This window comes from Rhipicephalus microplus, chromosome 5 (assembly GCF_043290135.1).
Source record: "Rhipicephalus microplus isolate Deutch F79 chromosome 5, USDA_Rmic, whole genome shotgun sequence".
Lineage (NCBI taxonomy): Eukaryota > Metazoa > Arthropoda > Arachnida > Ixodida > Ixodidae > Rhipicephalus > Rhipicephalus microplus.
Window position 1 is genome coordinate 150,504,300 of NC_134704.1, and position 26,788 is coordinate 150,531,087.

General features: G+C 49.2%; 1 protein-coding gene across 1 annotated transcript; it reads left to right on the top strand.

The window, feature by feature from the left end:
• The first annotated feature begins 3,986 nt into the window (after positions 1–3,986).
• On the top strand, positions 3,987–24,507 carry LOC142817414 (uncharacterized). Its single transcript, XM_075894438.1, has 3 exons — positions 3,987–4,054; positions 4,110–4,201; positions 22,169–24,507. The coding sequence occupies exon 3, from the start codon at positions 22,220–22,222 to the stop codon at positions 24,380–24,382; it is 2,163 nt and encodes a 720-aa protein (XP_075750553.1). The 5' UTR covers positions 3,987–4,054; positions 4,110–4,201; positions 22,169–22,219; the 3' UTR covers positions 24,383–24,507.
• The last annotated feature ends 2,281 nt before the right edge of the window (positions 24,508–26,788 follow it).

Sequence of the window (26,788 nt, forward strand, 5' to 3'; positions counted from 1 at the left end):
GTGCGCCTACTATAGGCGGTTCGTGAAAAACTTCGCCCGCATCGCCGATCCACTCACTAACCTTACCAAGGCCAACGTGGAGTTCAAGTGGGAAACGCCGCAGGAACACGCTTTCCAGGAGCTTAAACATCGCCTCCAGACGCCTCCGTTACTTGCTCATTTCGACGAATTCGCCGAGACAGAAATACACACTGACGCAAGCAGCGTAGGTCTTGGCACCGTTCTTGTGCAGAGGGCTGACGGACTTCAAAGGGTTATTAGTTACGCCAGCCGATCGCTATCCAAAGCAGAAGCCAATTATTCCACACTAGAAAAGGAGTGCCTCGCCATCATCTGGGCTACGTCGAAATTTCGCCCCTACCTCTACGGCAGGCCGTTCAAAGTTGTGAGCGACCACCACGCCTTGTGTTGGCAAGCCACCTTGAAGGACCCTTCAGGTCGCCTCGCACGACGGAGCCTGAGACTTCAAGAATATGGCATTACCGTCGTTTACAAGTCCGGCAAGAAACACTCCGACGCTGACTGTCTCTCTCGTGCGCCTGTCGACCAACCACCACCCGACGACCCGGATGACGACTACTTCTTGGCAACGATAACTACAGACGACTTCGCTGAACGACAGCGGGCCAACCCGGAGCTTAAGGCCCTAATAGAATACCTCGAAGGCAGGACCGCCCAAGTCCCGAAGGTATTCAGGCGCGCACTGGCGTCGTTCTTCTTGCGAAACGGTCTTCTCCAAAAGAAAAGCTTTTCACCGCTTCGAGCCAAGTACCTCCTTGTGGTGCCTTCAGCTCTGCGACCAGAACTCCTGCAGACCCTGCACGACGATCCGACAGCAGGGCATCTCGGTGTTTCTCGCACGCTCGCGAGGATACAAGAAAGGTACTATTGGCCGCGTCTTACCACCGACGTCACTCGTTATGTGAGGACACGTCGGGACTGTCGACGACGTAAGACACCGCCGACAAGGCCGGCGGGACTTCTGCAGCCAATTCAACCACCTCGCCGACCTTTCCAGCAGATTGGTATGGACCTAATGGGGCCGTTCCCGATGTCGGCTTTCGGAAACAAATGGATCGTGGTAGCTACCGACTACCTCACCCGCTACGCCGAGACAAAAGGCAGTGCATCCGAAGTAGCTAAGTTCTTCGTCGAAAATATTGTCCTACGTCGAGGCGCCCCGTAGGTCCTTATCACCGACAGAGGAACGGCATTTACTGCTGACCTAACTCAAGCGACCTTGGCATACAGCCAGACAAACCACCGCCGGACGACAGCGTACCACCCACAGACCAACGGCCTCACCGAGCGGCTAAACAAGATGATCGCCGACACGCTAGCAATGTACGTCGATGTCTAACACAATACGTGGGACGCCATTCTTTCGTACGTGACATTCACATACAACATGGTGGTGCAGGAAACGACGCAGATATCTCCATACAAATTGGTCTACGGAAGGAGTCCTGAAACGACGCTCGATGCCATGTTACCCAACGTCACCGACGAAGAAAATTTTGATGTGAGTGAATACCTTCAACGCGCCGAAGAAGCCCGACAACTCGCGCGTCTCCGTATCAAGAATCAGCAGACGACCGACAGCCGCCGTTACAATCTTCGATGTCGCTTCGTGGAATACCAGCCCGGTGAACGTGTTTGGGTATGGACGCCAATACGCTGGCGTGGACTAAGTGAAAAGCTTCTGCGACGGTACTTCTGACCGTACAGGGTGGTTCGACGTCTCGGCCCACTTGATTGCGAGGTTGTCCCCGACGGCATCACGAACTCTCAACGACGCCGATCGCGACCTGAAGTTGTCCATGTCGCGCGCCTCAAGCCGTTTCATGCGCGTTAACAAACTGAAACAGTGTTGTTTGCATTATTATTGTACCGTAATTTATTCATTGTACTTTCTTGCATTATTGTTGTACCTTCATCTTTAGTTAAAGCATCGGGACGATGCCTTTTTCGGAGGGGGACAATGCCACGTTCCATTTCTCAAGTTTTGTTATGGCCCCAAAACACTACACAAGTCTCAGCTGAAAACGCGCGTGCAGTTTTTGAGAAGCTTCTGGACTTTAGTAGTTCATTTCGATAAGATCACGCCCACTCTGTGAACTCTACAGATTATTCTGGAACCTACGCCACCGCCAACGATAACGCTAAAACATTCGATGGCAAGAGTATAAATGCCGACGCACTTCGCCGCTTGTCAGTAGTTGATCGACGGCCGACGCTCCGTTCGCCGCTATCCGCTAGTTTCCTCGATGGATAATGGAGTTTGTATGCCCCATAGTGCACAAGAGGGGTGTCTAAACGAGCACTGTATGTATAAACAGAGGTAAAGAGTTTTTTTTTAGTTTGAAGTGAATAAACTTCTCTTTGTATCAGTCCAATACTGCTACTGTAATCGGATTTTCCGTTTACCGGGCACAGGTTCGCCCAAATAAACAGTTAAAATTCCAACGCAAAGTCTCCTGTCTTCACATATACCCAATCTGGTATCACGTGACGTGAATATATGACGAAAGTATTGATTGATATGTGGGGTTTAACGTCCCATAAACACGATATGATTATGAGAGACGCCGTAGTGGAGGGCTCCGGAAATTTCGACCACCTGGGGTTCTTTAACGTGCACCCAAATCTGAGCAAACGGGCCTACAACATTTCCGCCTCCATCGGAAATGCAGTCGCCGCAGCCGGGATTCGAGCCCGCGACCTGCGGGTTAGCAGCCGAGTACCTTAGCCACTAGACCACCACGGCGGGGCTAGATGACGAAAGTAAACGACAACTCCAAACACGATAATCATAACACGAAAGTCGGGTATGGCATCATTTACCTCCACCTCGTAACGTTGTACTGATTTTAAAGTGGCATATCAACCTTTCTCATTCGTGCTCCTTAAATCATCGATTCCTATTGTAGGTGGAATCTGTCAATTTTTTTTGTATATAGCGAACACTACGATCTGTTTCACGGAGACTCCGTGACTTCTTCTGTATCACTCCACATAGCTATTTATCATCGTAACGAGCACGTCATCTGCTTAAGTGAATACAGGACAATTATGTTATCGCTAAACACCATCACTGTTACTTGAAATACAGCATTTTCTTTATTTAACATACGAAATACGGGCGTTGGCGTATAACAGGCTGCCCATAAATTCACTGCTCATAAAGCAGAGGCTTGCGTTACATGAAAATAGCCCCGTTACCTTAGCAGAAAAATTTAGACACCTTAGCACCACCAGAAGAAAGACGAAGCACACAGTCCACCATACTGGGTACTTCCTTCGACACAATCTCACCGAATCCACATACGGTACTTCTCACACTTGCACGTAGAAACATTGACACAGTTGTGTGGACCCCTACTACTTTTTCTGGACACCGCCAGACCAACCGGGTGGGTGGTAGTCTAGGTGGTGTTGGCGGGTGTAATAATCCAATAGGTCAAGTGGTGTGTAAAAATTTGGTCATGTAACTTTCATTTTGCAACGGCACATGGACGGTCATTTGTATCAAGCGAGATGTGCATGAATACCGATAAAAACGTTCCAAATGAAAGGTTTAATAGAACAAACGGACTAGCTTACAAGATTCCCTGCATTTCCTTTATTGAAATTGAAATAGCAGTGAATTATATAGCTTTGAATGTTTCACATGAAATAAATGATACATATTGTGCATTAAAAGTTTTTTTCCTATGAGAATCAATCGATACTATGGAGCACATATGTATGTGTTAAGGAGAGGAGGGGCCAATCTAAAGCTCTTCTCTTTTCAACTACCGGACCCGGCGTATGGCTATGCACATGCCCCTGAAATTAGTCGAGTTTTTGTATCTAAGTATTATTATACTTGACATTTTCCATCGGGGAACCCTCAAGCGTGGATTTGTGTCCACGAGGGTGAAGAGAAAGAAGCGCCATAGCAGCTCGCGTAGCACGTGCGCGCGCGCTTTGGTTGCTAGCCGCCAGGAAGAACGACCAGTCAACGTGGCAGTCAACCTGGGCAGCCGATACTTCCTTCGCTTTCAAAGCAACGGTAAGTGTTTCTTCTGTCGTTGCGACAAATAGTGCCCACGATTGTCTCTGCGCAGCGCCAAACAAGGTTCCGACGGTGACCTACCACCAGGCTCTCTTCGGTGCTGGACTGCGTTGCTGCTCGTAACCCCCGTGGCTTGACCAAAATGTAAGCACAAACGCCAATACAATTCTATGGGATACCTCAAGCACGCTCTGCAACAACAGGACTTCCACGAGCGTTGTCGCTGTTTTTAATTGGTTACTAGTATGAGACTATTATCTGGCCCTATAATAACTACCAATGTGTATAGGATAGTTAAAATAGCGGAGGAGTTTTACAGAGATCTGTACAGTAGCCGGGACAACCACGACTTTAATTCTATAAGAACTAGCAGTAACCCAGATGGGGTGTGACACCCTACCAGTAATGATAGAAGTCAGAAAATTTTTGGAGAGCATGCAAAGAGGCAAAGCTGCTGGTGAGGATCAGGTAACATCAGATCTGCTGAAAAATGGAGGACAGATTGTGTTAGAAAAACTAGCCAAACTTTTTCCGAGGTGACTCCAGACGGGAAGAGTACCAGAGTCTTGGAAGAATGCAAACATCATTTTAATACATGAGAAAGGAGATGACAAGGACATGAAGAATTACAGGCCAATCAGCTTGATCCCTGTAGTATACAACCTATTTACACAGGTAATTGCTAATAAAGAAAACATTAGAATTCAATCAACCAAAGGAACAAGCAGCATTTCGAACAGGCTACTCAATAATCAACCATATTCATACTATCAATCAGGTAATAGAGATATGCTCAGAATATAACCAACCACTATACATAGCCTTCGTAGATTACGAGAAGGCGTTTGATTCAGTAGAAATATCAGCCGTCAAGCAGACACTGCGGAATCACAGCGCAAGATGCTACAGCTGGTATCTGGACTAACATCAGTCGTAATGACACTTTAATGAGGCGTATTTAGGCTCATTAAAACGTGATTACCATCTACCCTATGTACTGGACAATGCTGCAGTTGCATCTTCGTTTATTGGTCGTCACTTCCCGAGGAAGGAAAAATACCGACAGAACAATACGAAACGCGACAAAAAAAGTGGGTTTGTATTGCAATAAGTCATCAAATAGGTTTTAATATGTAATCTAGACGTCAGTATATTCGCGCAGTGTATTGCAGCCGAACGAGCATACACAGCCAATATATATAGGTTGCCTCTCGAGGCAACGTACTGTTTTTTACGTGTCACTATTGCAACGAAAAGAGGCTTCTCGGAGCATTTCGTTGGGCAAAGCTGGCTCTGTAACGCAGTGTCGTTTTCCAGTTCCTTTCTGAATGCTATCACAGACTGTGGTCTCCTTTACTTAGTCCTTGCACTCTTACTCGCCTGTGTGCTTTCCATTGAGCTGAGAGAGAAAAACGAAGCAGAAAGGCTTGGCGGTTAAGTTGCTGTTAAGTTATGCACTCGCTACCGTCTCACAGTATATTTTTGCACCACGATGAAAGAAATGATCTTGATTAACCCCTTATGGTTCTCCCTAAAATCACCCAGTATGCGATTGAAAAAAAAAACAGGTTTCGTTTCCTTTCATCTATACTCGCAGCACAATGCCAACAACAGTGCGCAACCTTTTTGCCACGCGACTGAAAAAATCGTGCAAGGAACATTGATAGTGACCATCGGATATGTTTGTCATCAAGAAGTAACAGTAAGACTGGCTTATTTTGCCCTTGTGCATCTTGGAGGAAATGGGCGAGTTGACAATGCAGTGAAACGCGTTGTGTACACGATCAGCATTTCAATTTTTAAACGCAAAGCATTTCTTAGCGAACTTCGGCGACTTTGAGCATTTCTATCTATCTATCTAGCCGCCTACGACTTTTAGCTCTCCTGGCCGATTCGATAACGGTATCGATACCAAACTTGGTAAGGCATAACATGACTGTATGAAGACCATTTATGACTAGTCTTAACAATGAAAATGATGACATGTATGTCATGAATCCATGATTTACATTTCATGGTCCTGCAGCTCTTGTGGTGGTTTTGTTCATATGGCATGTTGCAAAACTGGTATTATATGACATGATTGCATGGCGAACACAAGCGACAGACCCTAACATGAAAATGTCATGAAACAAGTCATGTAACATGACTACATGTCATGCTCATGATGCGCTCGCGGCCATTTAACTAACGTGACATATACCAAATTTGGTATTACGGTACGTGAATGGATGACGAAGGTATGTGACTGGTGCAAACATGATAATCATGAGATGCGTGTCATGTAAGAACATGGCTATATGCCACGCTCATGACGCGCTGGTGGCCGTTTCGCTAGCCTCACTAATACCAAATTTGGAATTACGGTACATGAATGGATGACGAAGGTATGATACTAGAGCAAACATCATAAACATGACGTGCGTGTCATGTAACCACATGACTACATGGCACGCTCATGATGCGTTCGCGGCCGTTTCGCTAGCGTCACATGTACCAAACTTGGTACTATACGCGACGCGAACGGACGACATAGGTAAATGACGCATCCAAACATGATAATCACGATATGCGTGTCATGTAACAACATGACTACATGCCACACTCATGATGCGCTCATGGCCGTTTCGCTAGCTTCACATATGCCAAATTCGGTATTACGTGACGTCAATGAATGACGAAGGTATTTGACTGGTGCAAACATGATAATTATGAGATGCGTCTCATGTGAGAACATTGCTACATGCCACTGTCAAAGCGCCAATACATTTCGACGTGACGCGGTGCGCGTGCTCACCGGTGTTCATTTGGTTGCGTCAGGCCGGCGTTGCCACGCCATGCAGGCGCCGGTCCTGCCGTATACGCGCAGGCGTGCGCCGCGCGGCGTTGCTTTAGCGCATACTCTTTTCAGCACGTCCGGCGTCCCTCCGTCACGAAAAAAGGGAGACGCAGTGTTGTCTCGGTGCTGCATCGGCACGAGGGGGGGCGCTGCGAGCGCTCGATGGTGATTTGGTATTACGGTACGTGAATGGATGACGAAGGTATGTGACTGGTGCAAACATGATAATCATGAGATGCGTGTCATGTAAGAACATGGCTATATGCCACGCTCATGACGCGCTGGTGGCCGTTTCGCTAGCCTCACTAATACCAAATTTGGAATTACGGTACATGAATGGATGACGAAGGTATGATACTAGAGCAAACATCATAAACATGACGTGCGTGTCATGTAACCACATGACTACATGGCACGCTCATGATGCGTTCGCGGCCGTTTCGCTAGCGTCACATGTACCAAACTTGGTACTATACGCGACGCGAACGGACGACATAGGTAAATGACGCATCCAAACATGATAATCACGATATGCGTGTCATGTAACAACATGACTACATGCCCACGTGGCTGAGGCCTGCGCGTAGACCGACCACGTGCATGCGCAGGTGCTGTGAAGTGTAGCGTATTTATTTATTATTGTGGTTCTTTTTGGCTTAGACCAGTGTATTTTAGTACAGTTTTCTAACACGTGGGCATCGGTAAACTGAGCTAGCCATGGTCAAAAAGACCGTAAAGTGTTCAGAGTGCGGGATAGGGTTGAAGGTGGAAATTAGTGCGGAAGAGAAAGCAGAAGATGACGCCAAGTGTAGACAGTGCGAGATCGAGGAGAAAATGAAAAATATGATGGCGGTCCAGAGTGGGCTCATGGAGAAAATCGCAGAGCTGGAGAATGCATTGGCGAAGGAGCGAGAGAAAACGTCAGCCATGGAGGAAAGGCTCCGGGCAGCCGAGAAGGGCCTATCGAAGGTCGTGAAGGGGAACGAAGACGCAGGTGACGGCGGAAGCATTATGGCGACGACCCACCGTGCGGGAGAGATGAGGGAAACAGGCATGACAAAGGCAGATACATTGGCCCCAGGGCCCAGCTACCGGGAAGTAGTTTTGAGGGAGGGAGGGAGCAAACCAGCAGCCGTGACTCACGCTAGTCACCTAGTCAGCAGCCAGGTGCAGGTTTCAGAAGGAATGTCTGAACAGGTCATCATCGCCGGTGACTCAAATTTAGTCCGATGCGCAGCGGCAATCAAAGAAAGGGTGAAAGGCGACAAGAGAGTTGCGATAGGGACGTTCCCAGGACAAACGCTGGGGACAGTAATGAGTCAAGCGGGTGAACAACTCGCAGCTAAAGCTAACAATCGCAACCTCGTTGTAATTGCGGGAGGGTTAAATGACGTCCTAAAAAAAGAATCGTCAGGACTAGCGACGACCTTGGCGAAAGGGGTGGATGACATGCGCACCGTGTCCCCCCAGGTGCAAATTGTAGTATGCACAGTACCGGAAGTACCAGTACGCAACGTCAACCTGCAAAGAGCGGTACTCGACGCAAACAAAGAGATATGGCGAATTAGTCGAGAGAAGGGTTTCGAGGTAGTGGATTTAAACAGGGAAGTGCACAGGTGGGGTGGATTCCAAAGAGACAAGATTCATTTCGATAAGAGGCTTGGACACGAGGTGGGCTGGCGACTGGCAGGACGCGCAGTAGCTTTTTTGGGGGGCTCACGGGCCCTTCGGAGTCCGGGGTAGCTCGTAACAGGGAAACCAAACAGGAGGACGCTTTGACAGGTAGAATTGCGAAAAACCAGAAAAAAGGTAAAAGAAAAAGGAAAAAGGCGCGTGTTGCAATTAGTTACATAAACATGCAGGGTGGCAGAAAGAAGGCAAAATGGTTAGAGATTGAGGAGCAGTTAAACAAAGAACAGATAGGCGTGTATGCGGTTACAGAAACACACCTTAGAGACTTGGAAGAGCCACCACATATTAAAAATTATGTTTGGGAAGGGTGTAACAGGACCATATCGGAAAGGAAAGGTGGGGGTGTAGGAATGCTAATTCACCGCGGAGCCAAATGGGTTAGAGTGAAACAGACGTGTTCAGAGCACCTCTGGGTTCTGGGCACAGTAGGTGGAAAGGAAACGTGGCTAGGGGTAGCCTACTTGTGGACGGGGAATAACTGCAGAGAAAAGAATCAGGAGATAGTGGATTGCATGAGTGCGGATATTAAGGAATTTGGTAATGGGGCCGAAATCATCCTTCTAGGGGACATGAATGCCCACATACATGACCTTGACGGATATTCAGACACCAATGGGAAGTTATTACTAGATCTTTGCGAGCAACATAGTCTGGAGATAGTTAACACAGGGCCTAAATGTGACGGCCAGATCACATGGGAAGTCGGAAACAAGCAATCAAGTATTGATTATTGTCTCATGACTGAAGGAATTTACCACAAACTGACAGAAATGAGGATAGACGAGGAAGGCATTAACAGCTTGGGTAGTGATCATAAACGAATAACATTACAAATGGGATACGAAACTAAAAATATGAGCATGGAATCAAAGTCTGGCAGCTCGTATTTAAATGACAAACAAATAATAAATATAGCCGCAAGAGTCGAGAAAGAAGTAGGCGAAATACCAGGCAAGGACTGGGAGTATAGGGAGCTGTTACATCTAATGACGAAGGAGATAGGGAAAGAGAAGAAAACCGTTTGCTGGAAAGGAAAAAGGAAGCCAAAAAGTTGGTGGAACAAGGAAATCCGGGAGGCGATCGAGAAGCGACGCGAAGCATCACGGGAGCATAGAAAGGCAAAAAAGGAGAAGCGGCCGCAGGACGAAGTCAAAAAAATATGGGAAATATATTTGGAGAAAAAATCCCTTGTACAGAAATTGGTAGAGGCAAAAATTAAAGGTGAAAGTGAACGCTGGATGACAGAGATACACGAAAAAAAGGAGGCCGCGCCTAGGATTTTTTGGAGCCACATAAAGGCGCTAGGCAGGAAGTCTGTCACAACGCAACAACATATTCTAGATGAAGGAGGAAATCAATTGGAAGGGTACGAAGCGCTAGGTTACATCCAAAAGGTAACAGCCGATTCGTTTCAAAAGAGCGTCCAGGGGATCTCCCCAGTGAGTAAAAGTGTGGCGGAGAAAGCAACAGAGGAAGAGCTAGTACTAGATAATTTCAACTGGAAAAAGGCCGAAGGAAAAATTCCAAAGCGCACTGCCGCGGGTTTAGATGGGATTCCCGTTAGCCTCATTAACGAACTAGGACATAACACTAAAGAAGCATTGTTAAAAGCAGTAGAAAAAAGCTTAAAGGACGGACAAATACCGGACAGTTGGCGACAAAGTAGAATGAACTTAATCTATAAAGGCAAGGGAGAAAAGGACAAGATTCGCTCGTATAGACCACTAACCATTACATCGGTACTATACAGGTTGGCGATGCAAGCAGTAAAAATGAAAATAGAAACATGGGCCGAACATAACGATATTTTGGGAGAACTTCAGAACGGATTTCGAGTCGACAGGCGGTTAGACGATAACCTGTTTGTTCTCACTCAGTGTATAGAAATATCTAAAATAGAGAATAGGCCCTTGTACGTGGCTTTTCTAGACATCACTGGGGCATACGACAACGTTAATCAGGAAATTTTGTGGGATATATTGAAAGGAATGGGCATGGGCGACGACTGTATACAGCTTTTGAGGGAGATATACCGAGAAAATACAGTTTGCATAGAGTGGGAAGGAATGCGTAGCAAAGAGAACGTTGAGGTTAGCAGGGGTCTGAGACAGGGATGTCCTTTGTCCCCACTGTTATTCATGCTGTACATGGTGAGTATGGAAAAAGCGCTAGAAGGTAGCAACATTGGTTTTAATCTGTCACACAAACAGGGCGGCATGATGATTGAGCAGAAGCTTCCAGGTTTATTTTATGCGGACGATATCGTCTTATTTGCGGACAGTCGAGATGATATACAGCAGCTGGCGAATATATGCGGAAGGGAAGGTGAAGCTCTTGGACTAGGATTCAGTGTAACGAAGTGTGGTTTGATGGTATTCAATGATCCCTGTGATCAGACGGTGTCCATACAAGGCCAAGAAATACCGAGGGTAAGTGAATACAAGTACCTTGGAGTATGGGTAAATGAGAGTGATAGATACATGGAGGTACAGGAAAAAGCCTCGGCAGCAAAAGGAAAGAGGAATGCGGCAATAATGAAGCACAGAGCGTTTTGGGGATACAATAGGTATGAGGTGCTTCGAGGTCTGTGGAAGGGTGTAATGGTTCCAGGGCTTACTTTTGGGAACTCAGTGGTGTGCATGAGGGCAGAGGTGCAATCGGGAATGGATGTAAATCAAAGGACTGTGGGACGCCTCGCGTTGGGTGCTCACGGGAAGACGACAAACGAGGCTGTAAAGGGCGATATGGGGTGGGCAGGTTTTGAGGCGAGGGAAGCGCAGAGCAAAATAAGGTTCGAAGAAAGGCTAAGAAATATGAAGGAGAGTAGATGGGCAGAGAAGGTGTTCCGTTATTTGTATAGGAAGAGCGTGGACACACAGTGGAGAAAAAGAACTAGAAGACTCACTAGTAAATATACGGCTGGTATTGTGAGCCATATGTCAACAAAGAGCGTTAAGGGAAAAGTCAGGGAGGCGGAGAGGATTTACTGGGTGGCAGCTATGGAGAAAAAACCGGCTTTGAGTAACTACCGAAAGGGCAAAAATGAAATAAGGAGGGAGGCATTTTACGATAATTCAAGGGGAAGCGCTTTACTGTTTGAAGCGAGATCGGGTTGCCTTAGAACGCGTAGTTATAAAGCAAGATTCAGTAAAGAAGAAGAACAATGCACATGCTGCGGGAAAGATAAGGAAACGGCGGAACATGTTCTGATTGAATGTGGAGATATCCACCCAGGTGTACGTTTGGGCACGAACCTACAGGAAGCCTTGGGTTTTAGGGACAACAATGGAAAGCTGAACACACCCGCGATTGAAATAAGTAAGAGACGGTTAGAGTATTGGTGGCAGAAAATTAGAGAGAAAGGACAAAAATAAATATTGGAAAAATAAAATATGGACAGTGTGCCGTAAATGGCAGAGAACTTAAGCTGAAAATTTACCTTTTTTCCATTAAGATAGAATTTATCGAAGTAGAGGCATTAGGCCAACATAAAAAAAAAGAAAAAAGATTTTTTTTTGTCGAGCCTGGTGGCATACTTGTCACCACCCCGTTATAAAGGGGACGCTCATAGCATCCATCCATCCATCCGGTGACGGACGCACTCCACATCGCCTCCGTAGATTTTCTGCTATTTCTGCGGACATCCACCTTGGTACCCCTGAAACTTGGATTTATCGTCACCGCCAAGTTCTCCGCTTCGCCTAGACAACACCTTCTTCCAGGTGGGTCCAGTTTTGACAACTTGAGGGACGTCCTTCACTCCCGGCTACAACGCCGCCTCGCTAAGGGCTCTCAGCCCGGCGATGGCGGCCGCTAACGTGGTTACGGGCTATGATCCTACCTCAAGCCAAATGCTGTCCATGGAGATTTCGTCCTCCGAAAACACTATGCCATCAGAAGATGAATACCTCGACGACATGGTGAGCCTGTGGCAACGCAAGCAAGCGAAATCGAAGTCTGCGTCTCAACACCAACGAGACGCCACGGCGGGCCACCATTCCCCAGCATTGCAAGGAACGCCGGCGCGCCATCCCTCCGGTGGTGTGCCTACCTCTGCTCCGTCCTCGCAGCCAGCGAAGCAACGCAAGTGGCGTCCGCGTCAAACTCCTCGCCTCTCTCGCGACGACTACATCGTAGTAGTGAAACCTCGCGTTCCCTGCGAGCTACGCACATTTGTCCCGGCCGATCGCGCGGGCGACGCCATCCGCAGCTACCTCGGCGACCAGACTACCACGCAAATTCAAGTGTGGCCAATCTGGGAACAGAACATCTTGGTCTGTAGCACCACCATTTTGCCTATGGCACAGCGACTCCTCGGAGACTTCCAGCTGCAAGTGGGGGATCAGCAGCTGCCCGTTCGAGGCCACGCCAAGGCACCAGGGGATACATGCAAGGGCGTCATCAATGTAAACCCTGCTGAAAGCCCGGAGAAGAAGTCTGAACTGTATTGGCCTCAAGGTACTATCCTTGCGGTCCGCAAACTCGGAGATTCCGGGGCGGCGGTGGTAACTTTCGAGGGCACGAAGTTACCCCGCTTCCTCTTCTACCACTGCGTGGCGACGTATATCCGCGCCTACAAGAAAACGGTCCCTGTATGCACCAAGTGCGGTACCATCGGTCATCGACCACCTCAGTGTCCTCACGCCGCTCCAACCCAGTGTGCCAAATGTGGAACCCCGCACCTGCAGGTCTCAATGCCCACGACTGCCACCCCAAGTGCCTCCTCTGCCACGGCGCCCATGAGACTGGGACCAGTGGCTGCACGGCAAAATACCGAAAATATCGGAAACGCAAGCAGCCCTCAACATCTCCTCGAGGGACCACCTCATGTTCGTCACAGCCAGACAGCAGCACAAACCTGCATCATTCGGCTCCACCACTCCACGCCGACTCTCAAGCATTCCCACCGCTCGAAGCACCAGCGGCGGTACCTCAGGTGAGCAGTTGGGCAGGGAAAGCTGCTTCTAAGCCTCTCTCACCCCCTCCTTTCGATCCTCCTTCTCCCGAACTTGCAGCCCTTCGCCAGCAAGTTGCGGCACTTCAAAAGCAAAATTCTCTTTTAACTAAACAACTCGAACTCTTAAATAAGCGACTTCAACCCCAACAACAGTGTACTGCAAGGCCATCCGGTATTGCCTCCTCTGTCCAGGCGGCTACGCCAGCTACGTCCAAGCTTAGTCCTCGCGCTAAGTCCACTCCCATTAAACCGCCGGTTCAGGCAGCCATGTGTACTCCAGCACTCGGAACCGGTGCCACATCTACTCCAGAAGCTCTTGAGGCTCCTGGGGCACCTCAGGTTCCCTTGCCCGCTAACCAAACTCTCCCTAGCGAAGAGCACACCCCGCGCGTAGAGGAACGCCTCACGCGCGTCGAAGCTTCGATTAATCACCTCCTCACCAGCTTCTCGGTCCAACGCATAGTAGTAGAGGTTACCCAGGCTATTCAAGCCTGGGCAATCACCCAGTTTCAACCCAAGGCATCGCGTTCCCGCTCCTGCTCGGTGGGCAGTGAGGGTACAGCTCCACGGCGTCGTCGTAAGGTGGCTACCACCACCCCGCCGTCGGAAAATCCGACCTCCGTGCCCCTCCCTGCCTCTGAGGATTCCGAGCGGGACATGGAGGACCAAATATAAAACTTAGGACAGTCACGATGGCTACCAATCGTACGTCCCTTTCAAACATTGCGTCTAAATTCGAGATCATACAGTGGAACCCTGGAGGCTTCGGGAACAGGCGAAAGCGTTCACATCTTTCCCTTTTCCTCAGCTCACTTGGCTCTCAGCCGGCCGTCTTGGCGCTCCAAGAATCTGGCCCTGCTCCATCCCTTTCTGGATACTGCTCCTATGTAGGCGGCACCACCACATGCCTCCTCGTGCATAAAGCTTACACGGCGATACAGATCGACCTCGATCTGGATCTTCCTTACGACTACTGCATGATATCAGTGCTGTCTCAGCGGAGGGGCCAACCATCAATACATATCTTAAACGTGTACTGTCCCCCTCGCCTTGCGAGGGCTTCGTTTGCGCATCTCTTCCATCGGGCACTGCGTATAGCGGCCCGACAACCACTGGTGATTGTCGGGGACTTTAATGCCCCCAGCCCTCACTGGGGTTACCACTACGAGAAGGCCCGGGGCAGAGAGCTCAAGGAGCTCATTTCCTCGCTGAGCCTGATGCTTCTTACCGATCCGGCACAACCCACACGTTCCGGCAACTCGGTCACGCGAGACACATGCCCCGACCTCTCCCTCACCCGTCACATCCGTGATGCTACATGGGAAAATTTAGGCGAAAACCTAGGCAGCGATCACTTTTTACTCCGCATTTCGTTCACGCCGCCGCAGAAAATGCGCCAACACTGGGGCCAAGCCCGTCTCACCGATTGGACTCAGTTCAGAATGCAACCATTCCCCGCCGGCCTCTCCTCGACCGAATATGCAGCGTGGGCATCATACGCTCTTCATATGAAACAAGTGAACACTCGCACCCTTGCAACCTCTAATTTGACTCCTGCAATCGATCCACACCTCCTACATCTTTGGAACGCTCGCCGCGGGCTCATAAGGCGCTGGAAACGCAACAAACTTCATCGGAAACTTCGCGCTCGCATTGAGGCGCTCACTGCAGAGGCGGCCGCATACTCCGCACAACTTTCCGATGCTAACTGGGCAGACACCTGTTCGAAGGCTGCAAACCAGATGAGCTCTAAGAGTGCGTGATGACTCTTTAGAAGCCTTCTCGATCCCTCCACCACCAGGGGAGAAACGCAACGCCAGCTCCACCGTGTTCTGCATGCATTTCAGGGCACTACGGATGAACTCGCGCGAGAACTTTGTGACCGCTACATCTGCCGCACAATTGATCCCGCAGGCCCAGCATATACGTATTCCGGCGCCCCTAACACCGACCTCGACGCCCCATACACGCTTTCCGATTTACGATTTCCACTCACGAAAATGCGATGGGGCACGGCCCCTGGACGCGACGGAATCACAGTATCGCTCCTGGCAAATCTTCCCGACCAAGCACACCTCTCGCTACTCCAGCTTATAAATTCGATATGGGACGGTTCTCCACTTCCAACGGAATGGACCACATCGGTCGTGACATTCATTCCCAAATCGGCAAAGTCCGTTAGTATTGAGGCACTGAGACCCATCTCACTTACGTCTTGCGCAGGCAAACTCATGGAAACCATGGTTCGCGAACGCCTTTCCGCCTACTTGGAGGCCAGGAGCACCTTTGCCGACACGATGTTTGGCTTTCGCCCGCATCTGTCGGCGCAGGACGTCCTGCTCCAGCTTCAACACGATATCATAGAGCCGACTACTATGTGCCATAACGATAAAGCCGTGCTCGCTCTCGATCTCCGCGGGGCGTTCGACAACGTCAAACACAGCACTATACTCACTAACCTGTCTACCACAAACTGCGGGCAGAAGACTTTCAACTACATTCGCGCCTTTCTATCACATCGCACCGCCTTCATTCGCCTTAATTCTACCGAACACGGCCCATACTTATTAGGCACGCGGGGTACACCTCAAGGGGCAGTCCTGTCTCCTCTGCTTTTTAACCTGGCGATGATGAACCTCCCCTCTCTTCTAAGCGAGGTCGAGGGAATACAACACGCACTATATGCGGACGATATCACAATCTGGACCAACACCGGCTCCTTAGCGCAAATCGAAGAACGCCTGCAAAAGGCTGCCCTTCTGGTGGACACCTACGCAGGTTCATGCAGCCTGGAGTGCTCTCCAGCTAAATCGGCTCTTCTTTCAGTCTCTCCGCTACCGCCGCCTCAAATTTTTCTTCCGTCCGGGCCCGTCCCGTCAGTGCAAAATATTCGGGTTCTTTGCCTTCACCTCACATCGTCCTTGGATCCAAATGGCACAATAGCAGGCCTCAGACGCACCAGCGAACAGGTGAGCCGCATGATACGGCGAGTTTCTACCAAGCGCGGCGGCCTCCGTGGGTCTCAGTTCCTCCGATTGGCCCACGCGTTTGTGACCAGTCGCGTCCTCTACGCCTTGCCTTACCTTCGCCTGCGTCGTCGACACGAGCACCAGCTGGACGTCCTTCTTCGTTCAGTATACAAACGCGCTCTGGACCTACCTATTGCAACTTCCAACAGCCGATTCACGGCTCTGGGGGTACACAACAGCTTTGCAGAGATGCGCGAAGCTCATCGCGTTAACCAAATCAATCGACTGTCGCAGACGCCTTCAGGGCGCCGTCTTCTACACAGACTTGGCCTTAACCCGATATCTGACCAAGACCCTCTGCAGCCGGTACCAGAGCTCTGGCGTCAAAAGCTATGGGTGGAACCTCTACCCTGTAATATGAACCCTGACCTCCATCCTGGCCGTAGACTAGCACGCGCCGCGGCCCTTCATACGCGACACTCCGATCGTCCTGGTGTTTTCTACGTGGACGTCCCGGGTCCCTCCCCCTCGGGTCACTTCACGGCTGCCGTGATTACAGAGGGCAAACACGTAGATGGCCTCTCCTTTCGAGCAGACACAGTAACGCACGCTGAAAAGGTTGCCATAGCTTTGGCCGCATCTCACCCTGCCTCACGCACCATCCTGACGGACTCGCGCTCGGCCTGTTCTCAGTGCCTTCAGGGTTCCATTGCTCCGCTGGCGGCTAGCCTACTACATGCAGCCTCTTGGCGCTTTAACCCTCATCCCATTCGTATAGTGTGGACCCCAGGCCACTCGGGCCTGCCCGGCAACGAGGCGGCAAATGCCGCTGCCCGCGCTTCTCCTGTCCGGGCCGGTGCCCCTCCATGTCCCGAGACGGAATCTGGCAATACCAACCTGACGCGCTTTCGCGAAATTTTGGCTTATTACCGGGCTTCGCGCCGCCTCTACCCGGACCCCGCACGCGGTTTGGAGAAAGCGGACGAACGACTGCTACGCCGCCTGCAGACGAACACCTTTATCAGTCCGGCGGTCGCCAGGCACTTTTTGCCGGAAATCAATGGCACCTGCTCGACCTGTCATGTGCTCGCCGACACATATCACGTCGTAGCATCGTGCCCAGTTAATCCCGTCCCTTTCTCATCCCCTTTTCCTATCCCAACTAGAGAGGCTTGGGAGGAGCACCTGCTCGGCTGCTCTACCTTGGCTGCACAACGCTCCTTGGTGGAGCGCGCACGGGCAGCTTCCAGCTCCACTGGCGTCCCGGAATAGGGTCTTGCCACTCTAGCACGCCGATGGGCCACGTCGGCACTCTCTAGTAAACTTTTTCTGAAATAAATGTTTTTTACCACCACCACCACCACCATCGGCACGAAATGCAGCATATCGCATTTCGCGCTGGTTGCCGTCGGGCTGCGCCGTCGGGCTGCGCCGTCGGATGCAGGTCGCGCCGTTCGCGCCTGGCGTCGGACTATAGAGTGCTCGCGTTTTGCTAACATAGCATCGCTGTGCCGAGCGTGCGCATGCGTCAACGCTACACTGGAGTATAATGAGACCTTCATGATGCGTTGACGGCCGTTTTGCTAACTCCACATATAGCAAATTTCGTGTTACGTTACGTCGATGGATGACGAAACATATGACTGGTGAAAACATGATAATCCTGACACGCTTGTCATGTAAGAACATGGCAACACACCACGCTCATAGCGTGTTCGCGGGCGTTTGGCTAGCTTCACAAATACTAAATTTGGTATCACGTGACGTGAATAGATGACGAAGGTAAACGACTCATCCAAACATGATAATGGTGACACGGATGTCATGTAAGACATCATTTACCTACACCTCGTAACGTTGTCTGATTTTAAAGTGGCATATCAATTTTTCTTATTCGTGCTTCGCATATCATCGATTCCCACTGTATGTGGAATCTGCCAATTTTTTTCACTTGAACGAAAATTGGCAGATCCCACGTACAGTGGAAATTGATGATATGCGAAGCACGAATTAAAATTGTTGATATATGTCACTTTAAAATCAGCAAAACATTACGAGGTGAAGGTAATTGATGCCGTACATGACTTCCGTGTCATGATTATCATGTTTGAATGTGTAGTTTACCTTTCACATCTATTCACGTCACGTGATAACAAATTTAGTATATGTGGAGCTAGCGAAACGACCACGAGCCCCAAGTAGGCGTGGTATGTTGTCATGTTCTTACAGGAAACGCGTGTCAGCATTATGATGTTTGCACCAGTCATATATTTGGTCATCTATTTGGCCATTCCAGCGACGCAGGCGGCGCCAAGTAGCCGTGATTTGAAGCTGTCGCACGGTGATAGAACTGCAACGCAGTTCGGCTTCTCAGTAGTCATGAACCGATGAACGCGTCTTCACGCTCTGTGACGCTGATGTAAACGCTCCCGACATCACCGTCTCGTCCACCACTTTGATCTTCCGCTGCAAAGCCTATAGTCGCTGGAATGGTCGAATTGACGTCACGTAACACCAAATTTGGTATTTGTGGAGCTAGCAAAACGGCTGCCAGCGCATTACGAAGGGTTCATTTTAATGCAATGTAGCGTTGACGCGCACGCTCGCTGGGCACAGCAATGCTACGTTAGCAAAACATGAGCACTCTGACACCTGGCACGACTGCGACCAGCGTCCGTCGGCGCGGCCCGACTATAAAACCAGCGCGAAATGCAACAAGCTGCATTTCGGGTCGATGCGTTACCCAGACAACATTGCGTCTCCCTCTTTTCGTGACGGAGGGACGCCGGACGCGCTGAAATGCACATGCGTCAAAGCAACGCAGCGCGGCGCGCGCCTGCGAGTAAATGGCAGGACCGGCGCGCCTCGTGTGGCAAAACCGGCGTGACGCGACGAAATGAACACCGGCGAGCACGCGCACCCCGTCACATCGAAATGTGTTGGCGCCTTGCCTGTGGCATGTAGTCATGTTCTCACATGACACGCATCTGCCCCGCCGCGGTGGTCTAGTGGCTAAGGTACTCGGCTACTGATTCGCAGGTCGTGGGATCCAATCCCAGCTGTGGCGGCTGCATTTTCGATGGAGGCAGAAATGAAGGCCTGTGTGCTCAGATTCGGGTGCACGTTAAAGAACCCCAGGTGGTCAAAATTTTCGGAGCCCTCCACTACGGCGTCTCTCATGATCATATCGTGATTTTGGGACGTCAAACCCCACAAATCAAATCATCACATGACGCGCATCTGATGATTATTATGTTTGCATCAGTCACATATCTTCGTCATCCATTAGCATCACGTAATACGAAATTTGGCAAATGTGAAGGTAGCGAAACGGCCGCAAGTGCATCATCAGTGCGCTATGTAGTGGCGTTGTTACATGACAGGAATGTGATGATTATCATGTCTAGATGTGTCATTTACCTATGTCGCCTGTTCGCGTCGCGTAATACCAAGCTTGGTACACGTGGAGCTAGCGAAATGGCTGCGAGCGCATCATGAGTGTAGCATGTAGTCATGTTGTTACATGACACGCATCTCATGGTTATCAAGTTTGCACCAGTCACATACCTTCGTCATTCATTCAGTACTGTATTGCCAAATTTGGTATATGTGGCGCTAGCGAAATGGCGGTGAGCACATCATGAGCGTGGCATCTAGTCATGTTGTTACATGACACGCATGTCATGTTTTTCAATTTAGGGTCTGTCGCTTCTATTCGCCATGCAATCATGTCATACCATACCAGTTTTGCAACATGCCGTGTGAACAAAACCACCGCAAGAGCTGCAGGATCATGAAATGTGAATTATGACATTCATGACATACATGTCTTGATTTTCATGTTATGACTAGCCAAATATGTTTTTCATACAGTCATGTTATGCCATACCAAGTTTGGTATCGATACCATTATGGAAACGGCCAGTAGAGCTAGAAGTCGTATGGTCAGATAGATAGATAGATAGATAGATAGATAGATAGATAGATAGATAGATAGATAGATAGATAGATAGATAGATAGATAGATAGATAGATAGATAGACGGACGACGGACAGACGGACAGGCGGACGGACGGACAGACGGACCGACGGACAGACAGACAGACAGACAGACAGACAGACAGACAGACAGACAGACAGATAGATAGATAGATAGATAGAAAGATAGATAGATAGATAGATAGATAGATAGATAGATAGATAGATGGATAGATGGATAGATGGATAGATGGATAGATGGATAGATAGATAGGTAGATAGGTAGATAGGTATATAGGTAGATAGATAGACAGATAGATAGATAGATAGATAGATAGATAGATAGATAGATAGATAGATAGATAGATAGATAGATAGATGGATAGATGGATAGATGGATAAATGGATAGATAGATAGATAGATAGATAGATAGATAGATAGATAGATAGATAGATAGATAGATAGATAGATAGATAGATAGATAGATAGATAGATAGATAGATAGATAGATAGATAGATAGATAGATAGATAGATAGATAGATAGATAGATAGATACGCTCAAAGTCACCGAAGTTCGCTAAGAAATGATTCGCATTTAAAAACAAGAGCTCCCAAAATGATTTGAAACAATGTGCTCAATGCATATCACAACTCGCAGTGGTGATTAGTCGTACCGCGTAACACTGTGTCATTTCAATGGTTGTGTAAAGACGTTTCTAAACAAGAAGCTGTACAGAAGAGAAAAAGACACGTTACTGTATTGCCACTAAACTGTGCATTTAAGCAACTATCTTGTGAATTATGTTCAATGGCGAAACCTAATTAAAATGGCGCTCGAGTTCAGCTTGATTTCCTAAAGCAGTGCAAAGAAACAAAACGTGCAGGCGAATGCAGTATACGCGTGATACACAGGTGCAGTGTATTTTCTTTTACTGAGTTTCCAATTATGGAAGTTCAGCCGCAACTTATGCCCCACGTCAAAATAGAGGAAAAATACTGCGGCATACTTTGATGAATCTCAATTTAACTCGTTCACTGCAAGCGTTCTTACGTACGCGGTTACTTCGCACCTTGTTTGCTTTTACCACTCCCGACTGGTCAACTAGCTGCACATATTGCTTACCGTTTTCTATCATCGAAACTACGGCCGCTGGCTTCTTGTCGGCCTTGCATTTCTCTCGTCCCGGCCAGTTTGTGTGAGAGCTCTGGGGTGATGATTCGGACATTTATAGATTCCTCCATATTGCTCATTCCACCATATTTTTATCTCTAATTGGTCCGCAGGGGTTCAATGGCCTTTCCTTTTGGCTAAAAACCACATTTTTATGATATGGTAGAACATTACAATTTTCTAACTGTCCCTTGTTTCATCTTTTGGTTCGGCGCAATTTATCCGTACATCGGCGCAGCGCACTCACAACATTCAATGCAAAGTCCGTAGTCAGTACTGGGTTATTACATGCCTCATGGTCATTCATGCTAGTGCGCTATGTGGTGCTTTAGTTACATGATGTCCCTGCCTCATTAGCCTGATTGGCCGAAAGAATGCTGGCCAACTTAATAAAGTGTTCGTAACGCACTGCACGTAACAGTCTTCTCTCGTTTGATACACTGCATGTAACTTCGATCCACAGTTTACCATCTCTAATTGTAGCGTTTTCTGCTGACCCTCAGTATTGAGGGTATTTTCTCCTTCTGTGCCAGCCAATTGACCAGCTTGTTCCGATGAACAACGAACCGGAATCTGCGCGACAAGATGGCGCCCCTTTGAAAGTGCAGAAGCTTCGCTCCACGCCACTGCTCACCCTACCCTGCACACGGAGCGAAGAAAAACCTATCTGCATACTGTTGCACAGGCTGGCTGCGTACAACGAAATCTTGTGGTACGCGGGCCTGGAGCTTAGGGAGGAAAAAGGACACGCTCTGGGCGAACTCACGCTTGGTGTTGCGGTGGACAGCCAGATAGCGCGGCGTCCGGCGGCCATGGACAGCGAGGTTGTCACAGTGAGCTTGCTCGCCAGCCTTCTTTCTCTCCACCGATGCATAGTCGCGGTCGAAATCAACGCCGCCATAGCAAAACGACCGTTCCTGCTCAACTGGGTACCATTTGGGCGTGGTGTCAGGAGCCTGTCGATCCGAGGGAAGCTGCACCAGGAGGAGAACGTGATCAATGCCATTGTGAACGTCCTGAACCCCTTGGACGAGCACATACCGCTTTTGGAGGAGTACCGCAACTACTCAGTATGGAGGCCCGCTCTTGCGGTGCATCCGAGACCAAATGACCGGCCCAAGCTCGCCGCTCTGGACGTCGCTGCTCTGGAACTGAGTGGTCTTCGTGCCAAGCAGTTTATCAACTTGCTCCGCGACAACACAACGATCACCGAACTGACCATTGGAGCTTGTGCTTTCACCTTTGGCTGCATCGACATGTCTGACGGCTTCGGCAAGTACTTGACGCAGGAGGGCTCGGTGCTCAAGAAGCTAACTATCAGGACGTCCGATGTAAACAAAGGCGCGCTCCAGGCGCTGGCAAAAGCCATAGCCTGTATGACGAGCCTAGAGGAACTTGTCCTTGACGTTGAACTTTACAACGTCTACGAGAAGTCCTTCTTCGCCGAGATCGTGGCGCGAAACAAGACGTTGCGCTCTATGAGCATCATTTGGCCCAGGTCTTGCGTCGTGACGAGCATTGTCGAGCATCCCGTGGGAGAAGCCGGCAGACGAATCCAGCCCTGGCTCTTGGCGCTGCCAGAAAACACGGTTCTGTCATCGCTCACCATCGACCTCCTCGGCTTCACGGAGTACGAGTGTCTCGCGTTCTTCGAGGCCCTCACGCGAAACACGACACTGAGGAAGGTTACCGTTAGCCACCTTCCGGCAAAAAGTTATCTCAGGGAGATTTGCCGCATGATCAGGGAGTCCAGCATGGCGGGGAAGGTGCACATACAAGACATCCACGTGAGCTTCGACAACCTCGCCGTGCTTCCCGACTGCCCAGAGGTTACAATGGTCACAATCAGCTCTGTTCACCTAATCGAGCGGGACCACATCTATAGCGCCTTCAGCGACGTTCTCGTTGAGTGCCGCACACTGACAGCGCTGCATGTGTGCGTGCACTCGTACTTTTTCGATCACGCCATTCATTTGTCAATGGCTAGCTACGTCAATGGTGCAACCACGCTCCGGAGCTTCGAGCTTCAGATCTACGTGGACCGAACCGAACGGGAGCTCGAAGATCGGCAGACTTTCGAGGGCCCCATGTGTCCACTGGCGCACGCCCTTTTGGCTCACCCGCACCTTATCAAGATCACGCTTATGGAACTGCGCGTGAACGAACGCGATGCCCGGTCCCTCGCGGAGGCCACTCTCGGCAGCCGGGCCCTCACTGAAATGACATTCGCGGCACTAGGTTCGAGAGCCAACGAGGCCTTCCTGCGCGTCGCCATGTCGCGCATCGAGAGCAACTACAGACTGTTGCGATTGAGCCTTCCCGCGTGCAGAGACCGCGATGCCGAGCTCGTGTTCATCCGAGACGTCACGAGGCGCAATTCGAGCCTCGTAACGAGGGCGGCTCGATTCGTGGCGGGAGAGGAGGATGCCTACTGTGCACGCGGCATCGAGATGATGGCGGGCCACTCATCACTTCCGCAACTCGTCTGCGAAATGGCGAACGTCGAAGCCGGCGAAGCGATGGCCATGATCAGGAGGGCCCTGAACCTGCCATGCCTGACTAGCCTGAACGGATTCATGAAGATGGCAGGGGTCGTCCAGTACCGCGTAGAGTGCTTCGGCCTACGAGGCCGCACGCTGGAACACCTGAACGAGGACTGCTGGCTGCAAATTAGGAAGTATCTAAAGATAGCGGACATCGTGCCCTGTAGGCGGTGAGCTAATAGAAAAGAACTCGGAGAAAAATAAAAACTTGGCCGGCCGCATCTTTGCCATTTCGTTTAGCGGCCGGGGCTCGTATCAAAGAGCCTGTTTTAAAGCTGTAGGCACCGGCCAGTGTTGCAAGACATAAACATGTGCTGAAGGTTGTTGAGGAGATTAATTTTTCTGGTATAAATAAAATTTTGCTACGAAAAACTCGTTACTGCGGCGTGTAAGGTAAATAACCACAGGATAACCATCCTGTTTATTAAAATGGTTCTGCTTCTGGGGCTACTAAAAGAGAGGACGGGAGGGACGTCACCCGACACTGGTGGGCTTGACGTTGCATATTGGCGTGCACATTGTTTTTACGAAAAAAAAATAAAGGAATGGGTCATTTTCGATAACTCGCAGCGCAAAAAGGACGCAGACGAAGGATAAGACAACACGAGCGCCGACTCTCAACGAAAGATTTATTAAAGGAAAGGTACGGACATATACACAGGTTAGCCCACTTCGACAAAGCAACTACGCATGTGCAGCAATGTCATTCACGTGTTAGCGCTTTTTCAGGACACATGAAGCATCTACGCGCGTCACAAAACAAAACAAAAAAACCTATATCTAACCTATCGTGGATGCTCCACGTGTCCTGAAAAAGTGCTATCACGTGAATCACTCTGCTGCACATGCGTAGTTGCTTTGTCGAAGCGGGCTAACCTGTGTATATATTCGTGCCTTTCCTTTAATATACTCTGTTTCACCATTTTGGTTCAGCACTACCAAAGCTACAGGGTGTAAGAAAGCCACACGCTCACGCAGTGAAACATAGTCCCAGATATAAGTGCCTTGAAATGAGCAGTGTTGTCTCAAATTGTCGTTTGTTTGGTGTGTGTTACGCCACATCGATACGTGATATGTTTTACTTCGTCGCACTTTTTTTCTATGCATTTAATTATTTGGGTGCGTTACCGGCGGTAACTATAGTTACAAATCAACATGGCAGCACCCATGCCGAAGCAACCGCCCGCTTCGATCTGAACTTGGCTCCTGCTAAACACTTACAACGCTGACAGCAACGAATAAATGGTGAAATTAGCCATTTGTTTGTTTCATCTTAACCTGGCGATGAAGCATCAGGCACGTTTTGTCGTTATTAGTGAGATATGCTGCTTGCGTACTCGTATCTGATACGTCCAACGCGCCGAGGCCAGGGCTCGGGCATTGTCACCACAACAGGAACGCTGCATCTCCAAATATCGGACATACAGCCTTGCACAGCGTTCCGCTGGCGTCGGATGCCCCTTCGGTGAAACAAAAAGAAAAGATAGAAAAGAAGCATATTCCTTACAAAAATCTTATATATGGACCTATATAAAAATCCCCATCTCCTTTTTGTGTTAACCCCTCTTTTTACTTTTTTTTACTTTTTTTACTTTTTTTATGTTCCTTGTGGTGTGGTGACGCCATGTTGGTTTTCTACTGGCGCAGTTCTGTTAGTTTGTGCCTTTGCGCATTTCGATGTACGTATTTAAGAAGGTCAGATAGGAGCAATAAACAGTTGGTAGTGAGCGCTGCGTGTCGTGTGTGTTGCTCTGGTGTAAGTGTGTGTGCTTGTGTGAATGTTTGCGTGAGTCGAGGTTGCGCCAAATTTCTAAGTATATGATGTATAACCAACTAGCCCAACAACAAGTTTTATTAAGCTATATTTCTAGTGCAATGGGCCCCTCTTTTTATGCTCCTAATGTGTCTGCGAAGATTGACCTTCTTATGGGCTACATCAGTGAAGCCACATGCAGAGCAAGGATTTCCGCCTTCTGCATCCGGAAAGCCATCACACCAGAAGAAGTAAGTGCCTTGTTTGGGTGTGTGAGACCTTCTTGGGGACACGTGAAAAGAGTGCTCAAAATTCTTAGAGCGGAATTGTGGCGCCAAGTAAGGCTGCTCTATGATTGGCTTCGTGTGATTCTTCAATGCGAATACCCTGAACAACTTGCGGCTTATAAACTCGGGAAAGTCAAGCGTCGTATAGCTCAGACAACTGAATCTAGGTGGAGGAGCGTGTTGACCCCCCTTCTGAGGCTTCAAGGTAAACGGAGAAGAGATAATTGTCAGGACCTCGTTGTTCTCGGGGGTGCAGTGCTACCTGAAGACATTGAAAAGCTTCTGCGAAAAGGACCAAAGTATGCGTGCACACCAAGTGTTTCCGCCCATGACCTGGTAGGCCTGAACAGGGACCTGTCTTCTAAGGCCAACCAGGACCGAGAAAGATGCCTGCTGGACGGTATGGACTGCCTCACGAGGTGTGCAAGCCAACTTCCGGACAATAGCGGTAGCAGAAGACTGAGTAGTGTGGTGTCTTTTTTCAAGAAGCAGAATTTGATGTTAGTACAAGCCGATAAGGAGGGTGGTTTCGTTGTTTTG